General features: G+C 32.5%; 1 protein-coding gene across 1 annotated transcript; it reads right to left on the bottom strand.

The window, feature by feature from the left end:
- Positions 1-6,018: 6,018 nt before the first annotated feature.
- On the bottom strand, positions 6,019-10,539 carry LOC134718206 (uncharacterized). The gene is made up of 3 exons (XM_063580699.1): positions 9,029-10,539; positions 7,953-8,226; positions 6,019-6,774 (listed from the first exon to the last, which is right to left on the bottom strand). The coding sequence occupies exons 1-3, from the start codon at positions 10,498-10,500 to the stop codon at positions 6,019-6,021; spliced, it is 2,502 nt and encodes an 833-aa protein (XP_063436769.1). The 5' UTR covers positions 10,501-10,539.
- Between the last annotated feature and the right edge of the window lie 3,120 nt (positions 10,540-13,659).

Below are 13,659 nucleotides of genomic sequence, written 5' to 3'. Positions count from 1 at the left end.
AAAATTATAAACCCGCGGACCGTTATATAGTGCAGAATAAAATTCCTTATCGCTTCTTTTAAATTCATGTTTTCAATGGATACTCAGATTTTTCAGGTAATGACTCAATTAGTCATCAAATGCATGTTAAAAGAGACAAGTGTATCAGTGTACCCTTATAATTTTTATTTAATTTGTCATTTGAAAAGGCAGAGTTTCCTAGTCAATGGAAAACAGCTATTGTCATGCCGTTATTCAAAACCGGAGACAAATCACTGATTTCCAATTATAGACCAATCTCATTATTATCAGCAGTGGGTAAAGTTTTTGAAAGAATTGTGTTTAAATATGTATTTAATCACTTAATAGCAAACAAGTTATTATACAAATTTCAATCAAGTTTTATTCCAGGTCTTTCTACCGTTCACCAGCTAACAGAAATTTACTATAGGATATGCATGTCACTTGATGATCGCTGTATAACATCTCTTATATTATGTGATATCTCGAAAGCTTTTGATAGGGTACGGCATGGTGGCCTCTTAGTAAAACTAAAAACGTATGGTATTGATAGAAATCTGTATCGATATAAATGGTTTGAAAGTTATATTTCAAATAGAAAACAAAGCGTTTTTGTTTCAAATAACATTGAGAATTGAAATGGGGAATGTGTCAAAAAAGACAACAACCCGACCATAGAAAAAACACAACAGCAAAAGGTCACCAACAGGTCTTCAATGAAGGGAGAAATTCCCGCACCGGAGGCGTCCTTCAGCTGGCCCCTTAACAAATATATACTAGTTCAAATATATACTAGTTCAGTGATAATGAACGCCATACTAATTTCCAAATTGTACACAAGAAACTAAAATTAAAATGATACAAGACTATAACAAAGACCAGAGGCTCCTGACTTGGGACAGGCTCAACAATGCAGCGGGGTTAAACATGTTTGTGAGATCTCAAGCCTCCCCTATACCGTGGCTCCAGCCAATGTAGAAAAGTAAACGCATAACAATACGCACATTTAAATTCAGTTCAAGAGAAGCCCGAGTCTGATGTCAGAAGATGTAACCAAAGAAAATAAACAAAATGACAATAATACATAAATAACAACAGACTACTAGCAGTTAACTGACATGCCAGTTCCAGACTTCAATTAAACTGACTGAAAGATTATGATTTCAACATATGCACATCAGGCACAATCCTTCCCGTTAAGGGGTTTAGTATCATACCATCATAACATATGAGCCTTTTGATAATACTAATGCAGAAGTTCCGGAGTTCCGCAAGGCTCTGTATTAGGTCCTTTACTATTTCTTATTTATGTAAATAACATAGCTGATAATTTGACAAGTCTAACTCGATTGTTTGCTGATGATACATCTCTTTCTTATTCCAGCAATAACCCTGACACTATAGGATGTCTTAAATAGCGATTTAGAACTAATTTCGGTATGGTCTAAAGATTGGCTTATTAATTTAAACCCTAATAGATCATAATAAGACAAAGGCATTGATATTCTTCTGCCATTCTTCCCCAGATGGTATTGAAATAGAATTTCAAAACCAATCAGTAGAATTTGTCCCCTGTCATAAACAATTAGGGATTACTTTTTATTCCAATGGTAAATTTAATATATATATAGAAAACATTTTAAAGTGTGCAAGCACAAGATTAAATGTTCTTTAAAAAAAGAAATATATGTATTGAATAGAAATTATCTTGCTCGTATATATATTTAACTTTTATAAGACCCGTTATGGAGTATGCATGTGAGTTATGGGATGGTTGTACTCAACAAGAAGCCGACAATTTAGAACATGTTCAGTTAGAAGCAGAGAGGTTAGTAACTGGGTTGCCCGTGTTTGCTAGTCGGGAAGCTATATATTTTATACTGGCTGCATGGCAATTGCTTGTGGACAGAAGAAAGTCCAGAAAGCTCAATATGTTCTATTCTTTACATAATGGGACTGCCCCTGATTATCTCTGTGATTTAATGCCCCCCGCATGTTGGTCAAGTATCTAACTACGATTTGCGAAACAGTAATAATTATATATATGTAGTATCCGGTTATAGACTAGACATTACTAGAAAATCCCTTTTCCCATCCTCTACTATTGAGTGGAATAGCCTTAACCCCGAAATACGAACGTCCAAAAATATATTAATATTTTTAAACGAAAGATGAAGTACAAATTGATACAGCCACTTTCCTATTTTAGTTGTGGGGATAAAAAAACTTAATATCATTCATACACGTTTGAGAAATATGTGCAGTTCCTTAAATTCAGATTTACATCGTGTTAATATTAAACCCAGTCCCGCATGCAGCTGTGGCCATCCTGTTGAAGATAGTATACACTATTTTTTCAGAGTGCGCTTTTCACAACGAAGCAAGAGAAATACTGTTTTCAAAATTAGATAGATACATATGCTATATCCATTGTGCTTCTATTGGCTAATGATGGTGACCTTTCTTTTCAGCAAAACAAAGACATTTTTGAGTCCGTACAATCTCATATCAGAATAACGCAAAGATTTAAAGATATCAATTAGCATTCTTAGTTTCTACTTTACAACCTTTCACTCCAGTCCAGTTGTTTCATTATTATTCCTTATTATATTGGTTTTTTTTTCTTTTTATTTCTTATTTTCGTTTGTAGTATGTATTATAATATAACATGCATTCCTACTATGTTTTTTCGTCATTATATAATGTACTTTGTGTTTATATCTATATTGGGAGAGGACGTCACTAATGTTGTTATAACTTAATTGTGTCCAATCCCTTTCGCTAAAGGTAGGAGTCGGCAAAGTAGTAATTTGTATACGTATGCTTTCTAAACTGACATGAGTTGTTCGTCATTTGGTGTTGGGAAAATTTCTACTGCCAAAAATTTAAATAGTGCGTAAAAATACACCCAAACACTATATTCTGGTAAAGGTTAAATAATTACTTCGACTAGACATGTAAATGAATTCACAATTCAAATTCAAATTCAAATTCAAATATTCTATTGGACAAAGCACATATGATACAATGCGTATTCCAAGATACAAACACATTACACATGACAATTTATGCAAATACAACATAAAGAAACCATTTCAAGTTCTTATTATATATATAATATCACAGTATTACACAGTATTATACTTATGGTAGACCAACTGACATTAAATTATTATTACGAAGTTCGAAAGCTTGACTTAAATAAATACATATTTGTCTGGTGTCAACCAGATTTACTGGGTTAAGTAAATGAATCGTTGATTTAATACCATTATCATTATTAAGGTTTTTGAAAATATCAAACTTCTCTCGAAGGTCTTTATATAGAGGACAATATAAAAGAAAATGAACTTAATCTTCCACTTTATCTTTACAAAGTTTGCAGTATCTTTCACTTGCTAAAAATTTTGGTTTGCTATACCTCCCGGTTTCAATTGCAAGTGAATGTGCACATATTCTAATTTTTGTAAGCAATGATCTATCATATTTCTTAATATCAAATCTTAAGTTAGCTTTTAAGTCAAATCTTAGTTTACCTGTGTCAGTGTATGTAAAGTGCGGATCCTACAATATCATTTTTACTGTATATGCCATAAATGTCTAATATAGAATGATAAATAAACAGACGAACTTTTTTTAGTTTTTGAAGAAATTGAAGAAAATTAGTTAAAATGTATATGTTCAGAAATACATAATACTAATAAAACAAAGTAAGAGATGCGAGTGGGGTTTTATCGCGCCTAAAGCCATCCAGCTGTGAAATATATACCAAAATAGGTGAATATTTAGGACATTTCACGAACAGATCGTGCAGGTGCTTTATAACTAACAGATAAGATGTTGTTGCAGTAAAAAATATTCATTTTAATACAATTATTTTTAGAGCCAATCTGCCAGAAAACCATGCAAAACCGTCCGAATGCCAATTTTGCCAAATGAGTTCATATTTGGTACATTGGTGCACCTTAGTCATGTAAATAACCTCACAAATTTTTTTTTGAAAATTTTGAACCGATGTGGATTTTTTTGACCACCATCTTTAAATAGATGAAATTGCTCGAAAACAGCAAAAATAAGCCTTTTTTGGCATATTTTGCAGGTTAAAATAAAAAAATATAGCAACAACAATTATTTTTTGATAGTTGTTCCTAGTAAAACATCACATTAAGTGTAAGAATGCATAAAAATATCAATGCTGTCTATTACGTGTATGTATAATCTATCCGTTTCAATATGTCTCGTTTAGCCTCATGTCCAAAATGGCTGATTTTGGTCATCTTTCAGAGCCAAAATACTCCAAGACCCGTTTATTATTGTAAAACAACATATTTGCTTGCAAAGTATAACTATATATACCCAATCAAAAAAAAATATTAAGCTCGGCAAATAATGTTGGTATCTGGTATATGCCAAATCAAAATGGGGTAACCTGCATATTCAAATTTTCTCAATTTTGCCATCTAGTGTGTAACTACTGACATAATATTGGAGCTGGACTTATAAATAAGTATAACAACAAATTGAAAAGAATAATTCATGTTTAATTTAATGCTTTAAGCAAATAATCAAACAAAAGAACAATATAATTCATCATAAATGAAGAGGCTCATAGGAGCAGAATACCTTTAATTAACAAATTATGCACTAGAAGCGGATAAAAACACACATTTTCATTTTTAAAAGAGATTTAATATTTAAACAATTAAGTAAAAGTTCAGACTGTAAAAGAACAGTTCCTACTAACCATTAATGCAATTTATTCTAGTATATATTGATATAGTTGTTCAAAAGCAATGGTAGATTCAATCATATCAGGGACAATAACTGGAAGATAAAATTACCAATTTTTCAAAAATATATTGATGTGTTTAGACCATGTTATGTTGATAGTTTATATTTAAATATATATGAAGAACCCTTCTTCTTTTGTCATCAAGATAATGATAAAAAAGACTAACAACAGCAACATTACAATAGAGAAATAATTTTGACAGACACTTAGTACGCTAACAATGTTTCTTGGCAATGATGTCAATACACACTTAGGGTGAAAATGTATGTTTGAAAACATCCCCAAAAAATACATGAAAGACAAGTAAAACACTTTATATGTTGTAACATTACACATATTGCATACAACATTTATATTCACAGACACTGCATATTTCCATCACATAAAACATGCTTTATAACACCTTATTATAATTCTTATCCTATATTTTCTTTTCACTGAAAATCATCCTTATACTCTATTTTAAAGCAGCCATGGCTCAAATAAGTAAAATACCCTAACTCAATGCCTTTTTATTTCATGACATTCTTTATAATATCAATTAAAATCTTCATAGTTGAACTTCTATTAAAATATTGTCTTTCTATATGCATTGACCTTAACAATGACCTCTTGTTAGACCTTTGTCGCCTACACAGTGAAAGTGCAAGGGGAAAACCATGATGTAAACAAATGTGCATAATGAGGAAGGTTAAAAAGTAATTACTTGTTCTTAAAAGCACAATTCAAAACATTTAATCATTCAACAACTGTGAGGGAAAACTTTAATTCATAACTGGGAATCCATGGAAAATTAAAAGAAAAAAAATGATTGTGGCTTTATCTATTCACATTTGTCAATTATCTGTTAAATTTATTCGTAATCAACATAAAGAAAAACATGGAAAAAGAACTTAGTTCAGTATATATCTGCATGCATTGCTTCAAAAGTTATGATAGTAAAATGGATATTTCATATCACTTTTTAAAAAAAATCTTGGAGAACATCAAGAGCAAAACATTTTTCTACACATAAATGTACCACTTACATGACTTACATATTAAGGCAGTCATTTTGAAATTTGTTGAAAGGAATGTCTTTTTTTTATGAAATCAAGCATACCAAATCGTATGTCAGAACATGCAAACAGTTGCAATATTAGTATCTTTGAAATGAAATATTACACAGTTATTCAACAAAATACAATACACCAAATAGAGCATTATGAACATGCACACATGTACATCTACAGAAACTGCTGCACAACATCGGTTGCCAATTCTGTCATATTGTTGTGATATTCAAGTGAATCGATTTCCTCTAAAACATTTTCTATCACAGCAGTATCTTCTGATTTTAAAGAAGTTTCAGCACCAAGTCTGACAAAATTAGCAAAAAGACTGCGTATTTGTGATGATGATAGCCATTCTTCCCGTGTGAACATTTTGGTGCCATCATTCTCATGTCTTGTTGTCTTGAGTTCAGTTGCTAATGTATCAAAATTTGGTCTTCTCCCTGATCTTTCACACTTTACATATATATCAAAGAGAAAGTCTTTTACCTTTTTGGTGAATCTTTTAAAAGGTTTGTTTAGTTTCAGAGCCCATCCTTCATTGACATTCATATTGATTGAAGAAACCGATTGTATGAGAACTTTGTGTTCTCTGTCAACTGCCTCACATTGTTGTGCCCAAATCAATTTGACAGAATCGTAACTATTCTCACTAGTTGAATACACATGATTTCCAATTACTATATGTGCTTCTAGGAAATGAGGTTTTGTAAACACCTTGGTGCAACTTTGATCTGGACACGCAAATAAACCATCATTACTCACATCTTCTTCCATCTCATTCTCCACAGTTTCAGTGACATTCTCATTACCATTATTTTCAGTGTCATTATCATTGCCCATATTTTCATGTTCAACATCAATATTATTCCTTGCAAGAACAACTCTCCCATGATGGTCCGCAACAAAATTTGAAAATGGAATAATTACCTGCAAAAAAAGGTAAATTATGAAAAAACTATATTACCACTGAACTAGTATATATTTGTTGAGGGGCCAGCTGAAGGAAGCCTCCGGGTGCGGGAATTTCTCGCTACATTGAAGGTATGTTGGTGACCTTCTGCTGTTGTTTTTTTTATTTGGTCAGGTTGTTGTCTCCTTGACACATTCCCCATTTCCATTCTCAATTTTATTATTCTGCAGCAATATATATTCCACATGTGTGTTCACAATGGGACATAAAAATGATAAACCAAGAAGAGAAACAGTGCCTATCCAAATTGGTACTTATAAGCTACGAGCATAAGTTTCAAAACATTTGGTTGAGACAAACTTAAGTTAGAGAACAGAAATGTAAACTCAGCAAATTTTACTTTTGTAAAGGTGCGTTACTCTAGAATGTTAAAAGTGATGTCACCAAAATTTATACTTGATCTGCGTTTTGTTGTAATAAACATTGTATATAAGTTTCAAAACATTAGGTTAACTCAAGTTAGAGAACAGGAAATGACATTTTGGCCTACAGGTCTATGAAGGTATAGACAGACATTGCTGAAAAGTAATGACCCCTCCTCTACGACAGGCGCATAAACATCTATCTTTTTTGTATTCATATCATTTATATGATGAATATTTTTGTACGTAGTATTAACATGATTAAACACATTGTTTGTGTAATAGTTAAAAAATTAACTTATATTAACTCAGAGAACTATCAGATCTGTAACATGTGACTTTTGTTTTTTTGCTAGGGTTTAAATTTGCTTTGGATCAACATGATCAATTAGATGAGTATATTCCTTTTCTGTTAGCATAGTTTATTTTTATTGACTGGTCTAGCCACTGCCACATTCCATGTGTGCCTTTTTTGTATAAATAAAATTTGATTTTCATCTTTAGTTTTATACATACATAAGGCTGCTAATTTTAGATTTGTCAATTTGAGATTTTATTTCTCACTAATGTTGTATGGTCTTTACTCATTGTTGAAGATTGTATGATGTAGTTACTAACTTTTAAATCACTTGGTATCTGGTTGAGTGTTGTATAATATAACCCAATCCTATTATTTCTTAAGTTATCAGATCGATTTTTCAATTTAAAAATGTACTTGGTACTTATATCATGGACATTTATCACATGTTTCTTCATAAATTCACTAAGTTTACCTGAAAACCTTCCATGAGTTTGTTGTCCTTAAACTGAAGGTTTGGTATGAAATTGCCATTTCCTATTCCATAGGCACGCCTCACTTTAACACCTTCACTGTCGAACTCAAAATTGTTCATTGCACTAATGTTGGGTATTTTGGTTTTTGTCTTGGTCTGATGATTCTGATCAATTGCAACCACAGCATTGAAAACCCCTTTAACACCTCCATTTGAGTTTAAGGCAGTTGACATATCTTCTGCAGACAAAACATCATGTCCCTCACCAGAGTACCTAAAAAACAAAAAAAAATGCATTCATTGTATGAGCAAGGCTTTGTTTTAGTGAGCCAGAACTTTGTTGGTGAGGAAAATAAAAAGAAGTTTGTCCTATGGTCCTTGGTCATGTTGGCAGAACTGTGAAATATTAATAGGACCTTTAACAAATGTGTATTGAAAAATTGGAATATATATCTCCTAATACATGTAAGAGTGTTATAAATATTAACCTGATTATATAACTAATGTTTATTCCAGAGATTAGCAAATGATTTAAGCGAGTACGGTAACTTCATATAACAAAAATAGTGCATATACATGTACATGTATATATATTCTGAATCAGCAGTTGTCATGTGTTGATGTAGTTCATAAGTGCTTCTTGTTTCTAATTATATAGATTAGATTGTTGGTTTCCCTGTTTGAATGGTTTTAAACTAGTAATTTTTAAGGCCCTTTATACATTGTTATAGCTTGCTGTTTGGTGTGAGCCAAGGCTCTGTGTTTAAGACTGTACTATGACATATGACAGTTTACTTTTACTAATTGTGACTTGGCTGGAGATTTATCTCATTGGCACTCATACCACATCTTCTTATATCTCTAATGAATGATTATTTCATGATTTTGACAGGATTGTCTTAAGTCATTTAATCATTATATTTAAAATGGGAAGTCTTTTTTCCATGTTTTCTAAAACAATTGCAGTATTCATAATCATATGATTACAAAATTGTTTTAAAAATGTCATCAAATTACAGTATTGCCATGATTATCATGATTATAGAAGATATTTTAACAAGATATTACAAACATACCTCAATATATGCATCTTGCAGTGAGATGTTTTGGCATCACATATATCTTTGCCAGACTGTGCTTCACTAAAGTTGTATTGCAGAATTTTAACTGGCAAGCCTCCATTTACATTGATATTTTGGATGTAAGAAATCAATGGCACACAATGGTAACATCCAGCGTTGTCGCTCTTTAGAAAGATTTCAGTTACCAAAGGTAATATAAGTGGTAATTTCTGTAGCAGGTCAGTTATTATGTGAGCTACAGAAAACCATCCTTGATTGCCCAACTCAAGAATGTGCACAAGAGTGTGTACATTAAAGTTCGTCTTAAATTCAGGTTCAGCCTCAATATCAAGTGTGACAACCGACGAAACATGCCAGCTTACTCCCTTTTTACCAAAAAAGTCACTTTGGGCTTCTCTGTGTCTCACAGGTAAAAACTTCATAGCCCAGTCCATTACTATAAGGGCCTGATGAGGTTTTAAATGACTAAGCACTGTTTGTTTAGCTTGATCTTGGTGAACTGTTCTGACACAATGTGCCTTCCATGTCAATATCTGCTCTTGTGCTCGTGATAAGTCATGATCTATTTCATCTACTATTTCTGCCGGGATGGAATTCATGTTTTGGAATGTATCTGATAATTCTAGTAGTGACTTATCTATAATACTGCACTTGGTACAACCTTCTGAATGTTCATGAGCACAAGTTGAACGAAATTGAGTGGATTTTGAGTCACTGAGGCTAAATGTGGTACAGTGATCTAAACAAGTTGAAGATGTGGCTAGATGACCCTTTATTTCAAATTTTAAATGTTGGTTGGCACATGCAAAGATATTTTTAAGTTTTTCCACTTTTTCCTCTTCTAGTCCAAACAACTGTAATTTCTTGATGATATCAGTCAATGTGTCCATTGCTTTCATACCATCAGCTGTGGTGTTGTCTAAGCCATGTAGATTTTTTTTCTGAGATGCAATACAGACATTAAGAATGTTATATAATGTTGATCTTGAAAATGTATCATAATCTTGGTCTTTACAGTAAGCCATGTATGCCTTTATGAGTCTTGATGAAATAATGCTTCGAACTACCTTCGGAATTTTCATTTCAACACCAGATGAAAGCTGAAGAGTTTTTGATCCATATCCAACTGCTTGATGGTAAGATGGGCTAGAAATAAACTCAATGAAATGCATGAGTTGAGGATGACTTAATCGCATTCTGTATATCCTAGGAGAATTTATCATTTGTCCAGGTTTTTCCAAATTAGCATGTTTCCTAGCTCTGTCAATTTTTGACATAGTAAGTCCTGGAATTAATTCAATTAGCTTCTGTTTGGTAAATTTTTGAACAAACAAGGAAAGAATTTGAATTTGAGTTTGACTGTTATTTTGGTCCAAATATGCTTGTATGAGTGCTTTGGTCATATCATCATGTGTTGTCTGATTGTCATCATTGAGATACATATATTTCTCACTTAAGTCTGCCATAATTTTGTTTTCTTGCCCAGGTGCAATATATTGAATGATCAAATTAACAACATGATTAGTTAGACCCCTTTATCATGTTTGTTCTAGGTTAGGAACCACTCCCCCTCAATGGACTAAACCTGGGCTAAAAAAAATTCTCTAATAAATTAAAGCATGGCAAGAGATTATAAAGATTTGTAAAATAACTAAGCGTGGAACAACAAATTGGCTGGACATGATATTATAAAGGAACAAATCACAAAAAAAGATAATTAAAAAAATTAAATAAAGAACATTAATTTTAATTGAATTGCTTGTCTGGAATATTGGTTTGAAGACTTGGTGTGACTTTGTAATGCATGAACTAACATAGGGTCCAACTTTTTTGTTGCAAAAAGAATGGGACATCACCTTTTAAGTTTACCTGGCCCAAAGGAGCTTTTCTCGTCACTTGACGTCTGTTGTCCATTGTTGTTAACTTTTACAAAAATCATCTCCTCTGAAACTACTGGGCCAAACTTAGCCATAATCATTTTTGGGGTATCTAGTTTAAAAAGATGGCAAAGCATTTAGAGCATGAATTCTGACTGTGTAACATTTGTTAACCATGTCAAGATCTATCTGCCCTGAAATTTTCAGATGAATCAGACAACTGGTTGTGTGGTTTGCTTCTGCGGAATTGATAATCATGGAAATTTTATGGAAATTTTGCTGTTTTTGGTTATTATCTTGAAAATTATTATAGATAGAGATAAACTGTAAACAGCAATACTGTACAGCAAAGTAAGACCTACAAATAAGTCAACATGACCAAAATGGTTTATTGACCCCATAAGGAGTTACTGCACTTTAAAGTCAATTTTTAACAATTTTCATAAATTTGGTATCTTTTTACAAAATATTTTCCACTGTTGCTACTTAGCCAAGTTCATTATAGATAGAGATAATTATAAGCAGGAAGACTGTTCAATAAAGTAAGATCTACAAACACATCAGCATCACTAAAACACATTTTTGCCATAAATCCATCTGTGTCCTTTGTTTGATATGCACATAAACCAAGGTGAGCAACACAGACTTGAGCCTCTAGTCTTCATTCGCTGCTGCATTACCATGGAACTTTTATTTTTTTAGGTAAAGATTTGCAATCAAAACCTTATGGGACTGGCTTGCTAACCTCTTGATCTTTATTAAAATTAGAGTTATCTTCCTTTGTCTAGAATCTATAATACTAAAATAATGAGGTCCAATTTGTCAGCCGTCATGGGGAAAAAACAACAAATCAAAGAATTCAACTTTATATATAGCTAATATAGATAAACTCATCATAGATACCTGTGAGGACTAAAATTTGTATATACTCCAGATGCACATTTCATCTACAAAAGACTCATCAGTGACTCTCAAATCCAAAAAAGTTAAAAAGGCCAAATAAAGTACGAAGTTGAAGAGCTTTGAAGACCAAAATTTCTAAAAGTGTTGCCAAATACAGCTAAGGTAATCTATGCCTGAGGTAGATCAAAATTTTGTAAACAGTAAATTTATAAATATGACCATATCGATGACAATTCATGTCAGCACAAAAAGTGATGACTACTGGGCTTGTGATACCCTCAGGGAAATAAATTTCCATCAGCAGTGGCATCGACCCAGTGGTTGTAAATAAACTCATAGATACCAGGACTAAAATTTGTATATACGCAACGAAGGTTTAACATTTGTTTAATGTCCTACTTTATAAAATGGCCTGAAATTGCCATTATAATTACAATTAATTGGTAGTCTTAAAAACACTGTTAACAATAAGTCCTAAGTATTGGTAACTTGAAACATACTCAACATTTTTATCCATAGTTTGATAGTTTGATATTTTACATTTATTAATTCATGCATAAGTTGTCCCACTAAATTTGTTTGGATCTCTGTAGAATCTCTCCTCATCAGAGGCGAATTAAGGGGGGAGGGAGGGGACATCAAAATGGATTGGCCCTTCCTTAATTTGTAAAATTGTCAATTGTGAATTAAAATAGATATAAAGGGAATTGGCCGTTTCTAAATTGGTAAAGTATGCATGCAATGATTTGAATAAAGTAAAAGGGAACTGACCTTACGCCATATTATTTATGTATGTGCCTCTGTCCCAAGTCAGGAGCCTGTTATTCAGTGGTTGTCGTTTGGTTATGTATTTGTTTTTCGTTCATTTTTTAATATATAAATAAGGCCGTTAGTTTTCTCATTTGAATTGTTTTAATCATTGTCTTATCAGGGCCTTTTATAGCTGACTATGCGGTATGGACTTTGCTCATTGTTGAAGGACGTATGGATATAGTTGTTAATGACTGTCATTTTGGTCTCTTGTGGACAGTTGTCTCATTGGCATTTGTAGATTATTGCGTTGCGTTGTGTATTTGATCGTAAGTTAACTAAGTCTAAGGCGATAAAGATAGAACTACGTCTGCCATTATACGTTTCTATTCAATACAACATAAAGTATAACAATTACGCGACGTCACAAAGATAGCGGCCGTACCGCAAAAAGGTACGTTAATATTAGCGCAATTCTTAACATTCTGGGGCCGCAGAAAATGATATTTAACTTAAATTTGAAATACAATATGAAAAATTCGTAAATTGTGACATAAAATGAAATAAAATCATAGTTAAAGTCTCTCAATAGTTTTTTAACTGTTCGCGTCTGAATAATTTAACACTTTCACAAGTCTATTTAATAACCGTAGTTAATTGAACAGTCTATACATCCACTAATTTCTCCAGGGCAGAAAAGTTCATTCACTGTCATCATGTGTACTGCGTATTTCCAACGGATAGAGCTTCACAATCGGACGGTTGGTAATTCCTGTGTCGGTCTTAATAACAGCTGATCGAATGAGTCCATCCTTTCCACGAACTAAATCTTGTACAACTGCTAATTTCCACATTATTCGATTTGTGTCATTGTGTACTTGTACAATGTCACCTATTTGTATTGTTTGTTCGTTTCTTCCAGATTTATGGGGGAATTCACGGAGTGACGTCAGATATTCGTGTTTCCATCTTGAGCGAAAATGGTTTATTAGTTCATTATTTCTCTGTAGATTTTTATTCAGTTTCACGTGCAAGTCTTCTGAAGTAACACTGTCAATATTCTGTTCCGATTGGTTGTCAAGTCGACGACCATAT

The sequence above is a fragment of the Mytilus trossulus genome, chromosome 5, assembly GCF_036588685.1.
Source record: "Mytilus trossulus isolate FHL-02 chromosome 5, PNRI_Mtr1.1.1.hap1, whole genome shotgun sequence".
NCBI classification, from domain to species: Eukaryota; Metazoa; Mollusca; class Bivalvia; order Mytilida; family Mytilidae; genus Mytilus; species Mytilus trossulus.
The sequence above is the reverse complement of the archived record's forward strand: the minus strand, read 5'-3'. Positions and strand labels throughout refer to the sequence as shown.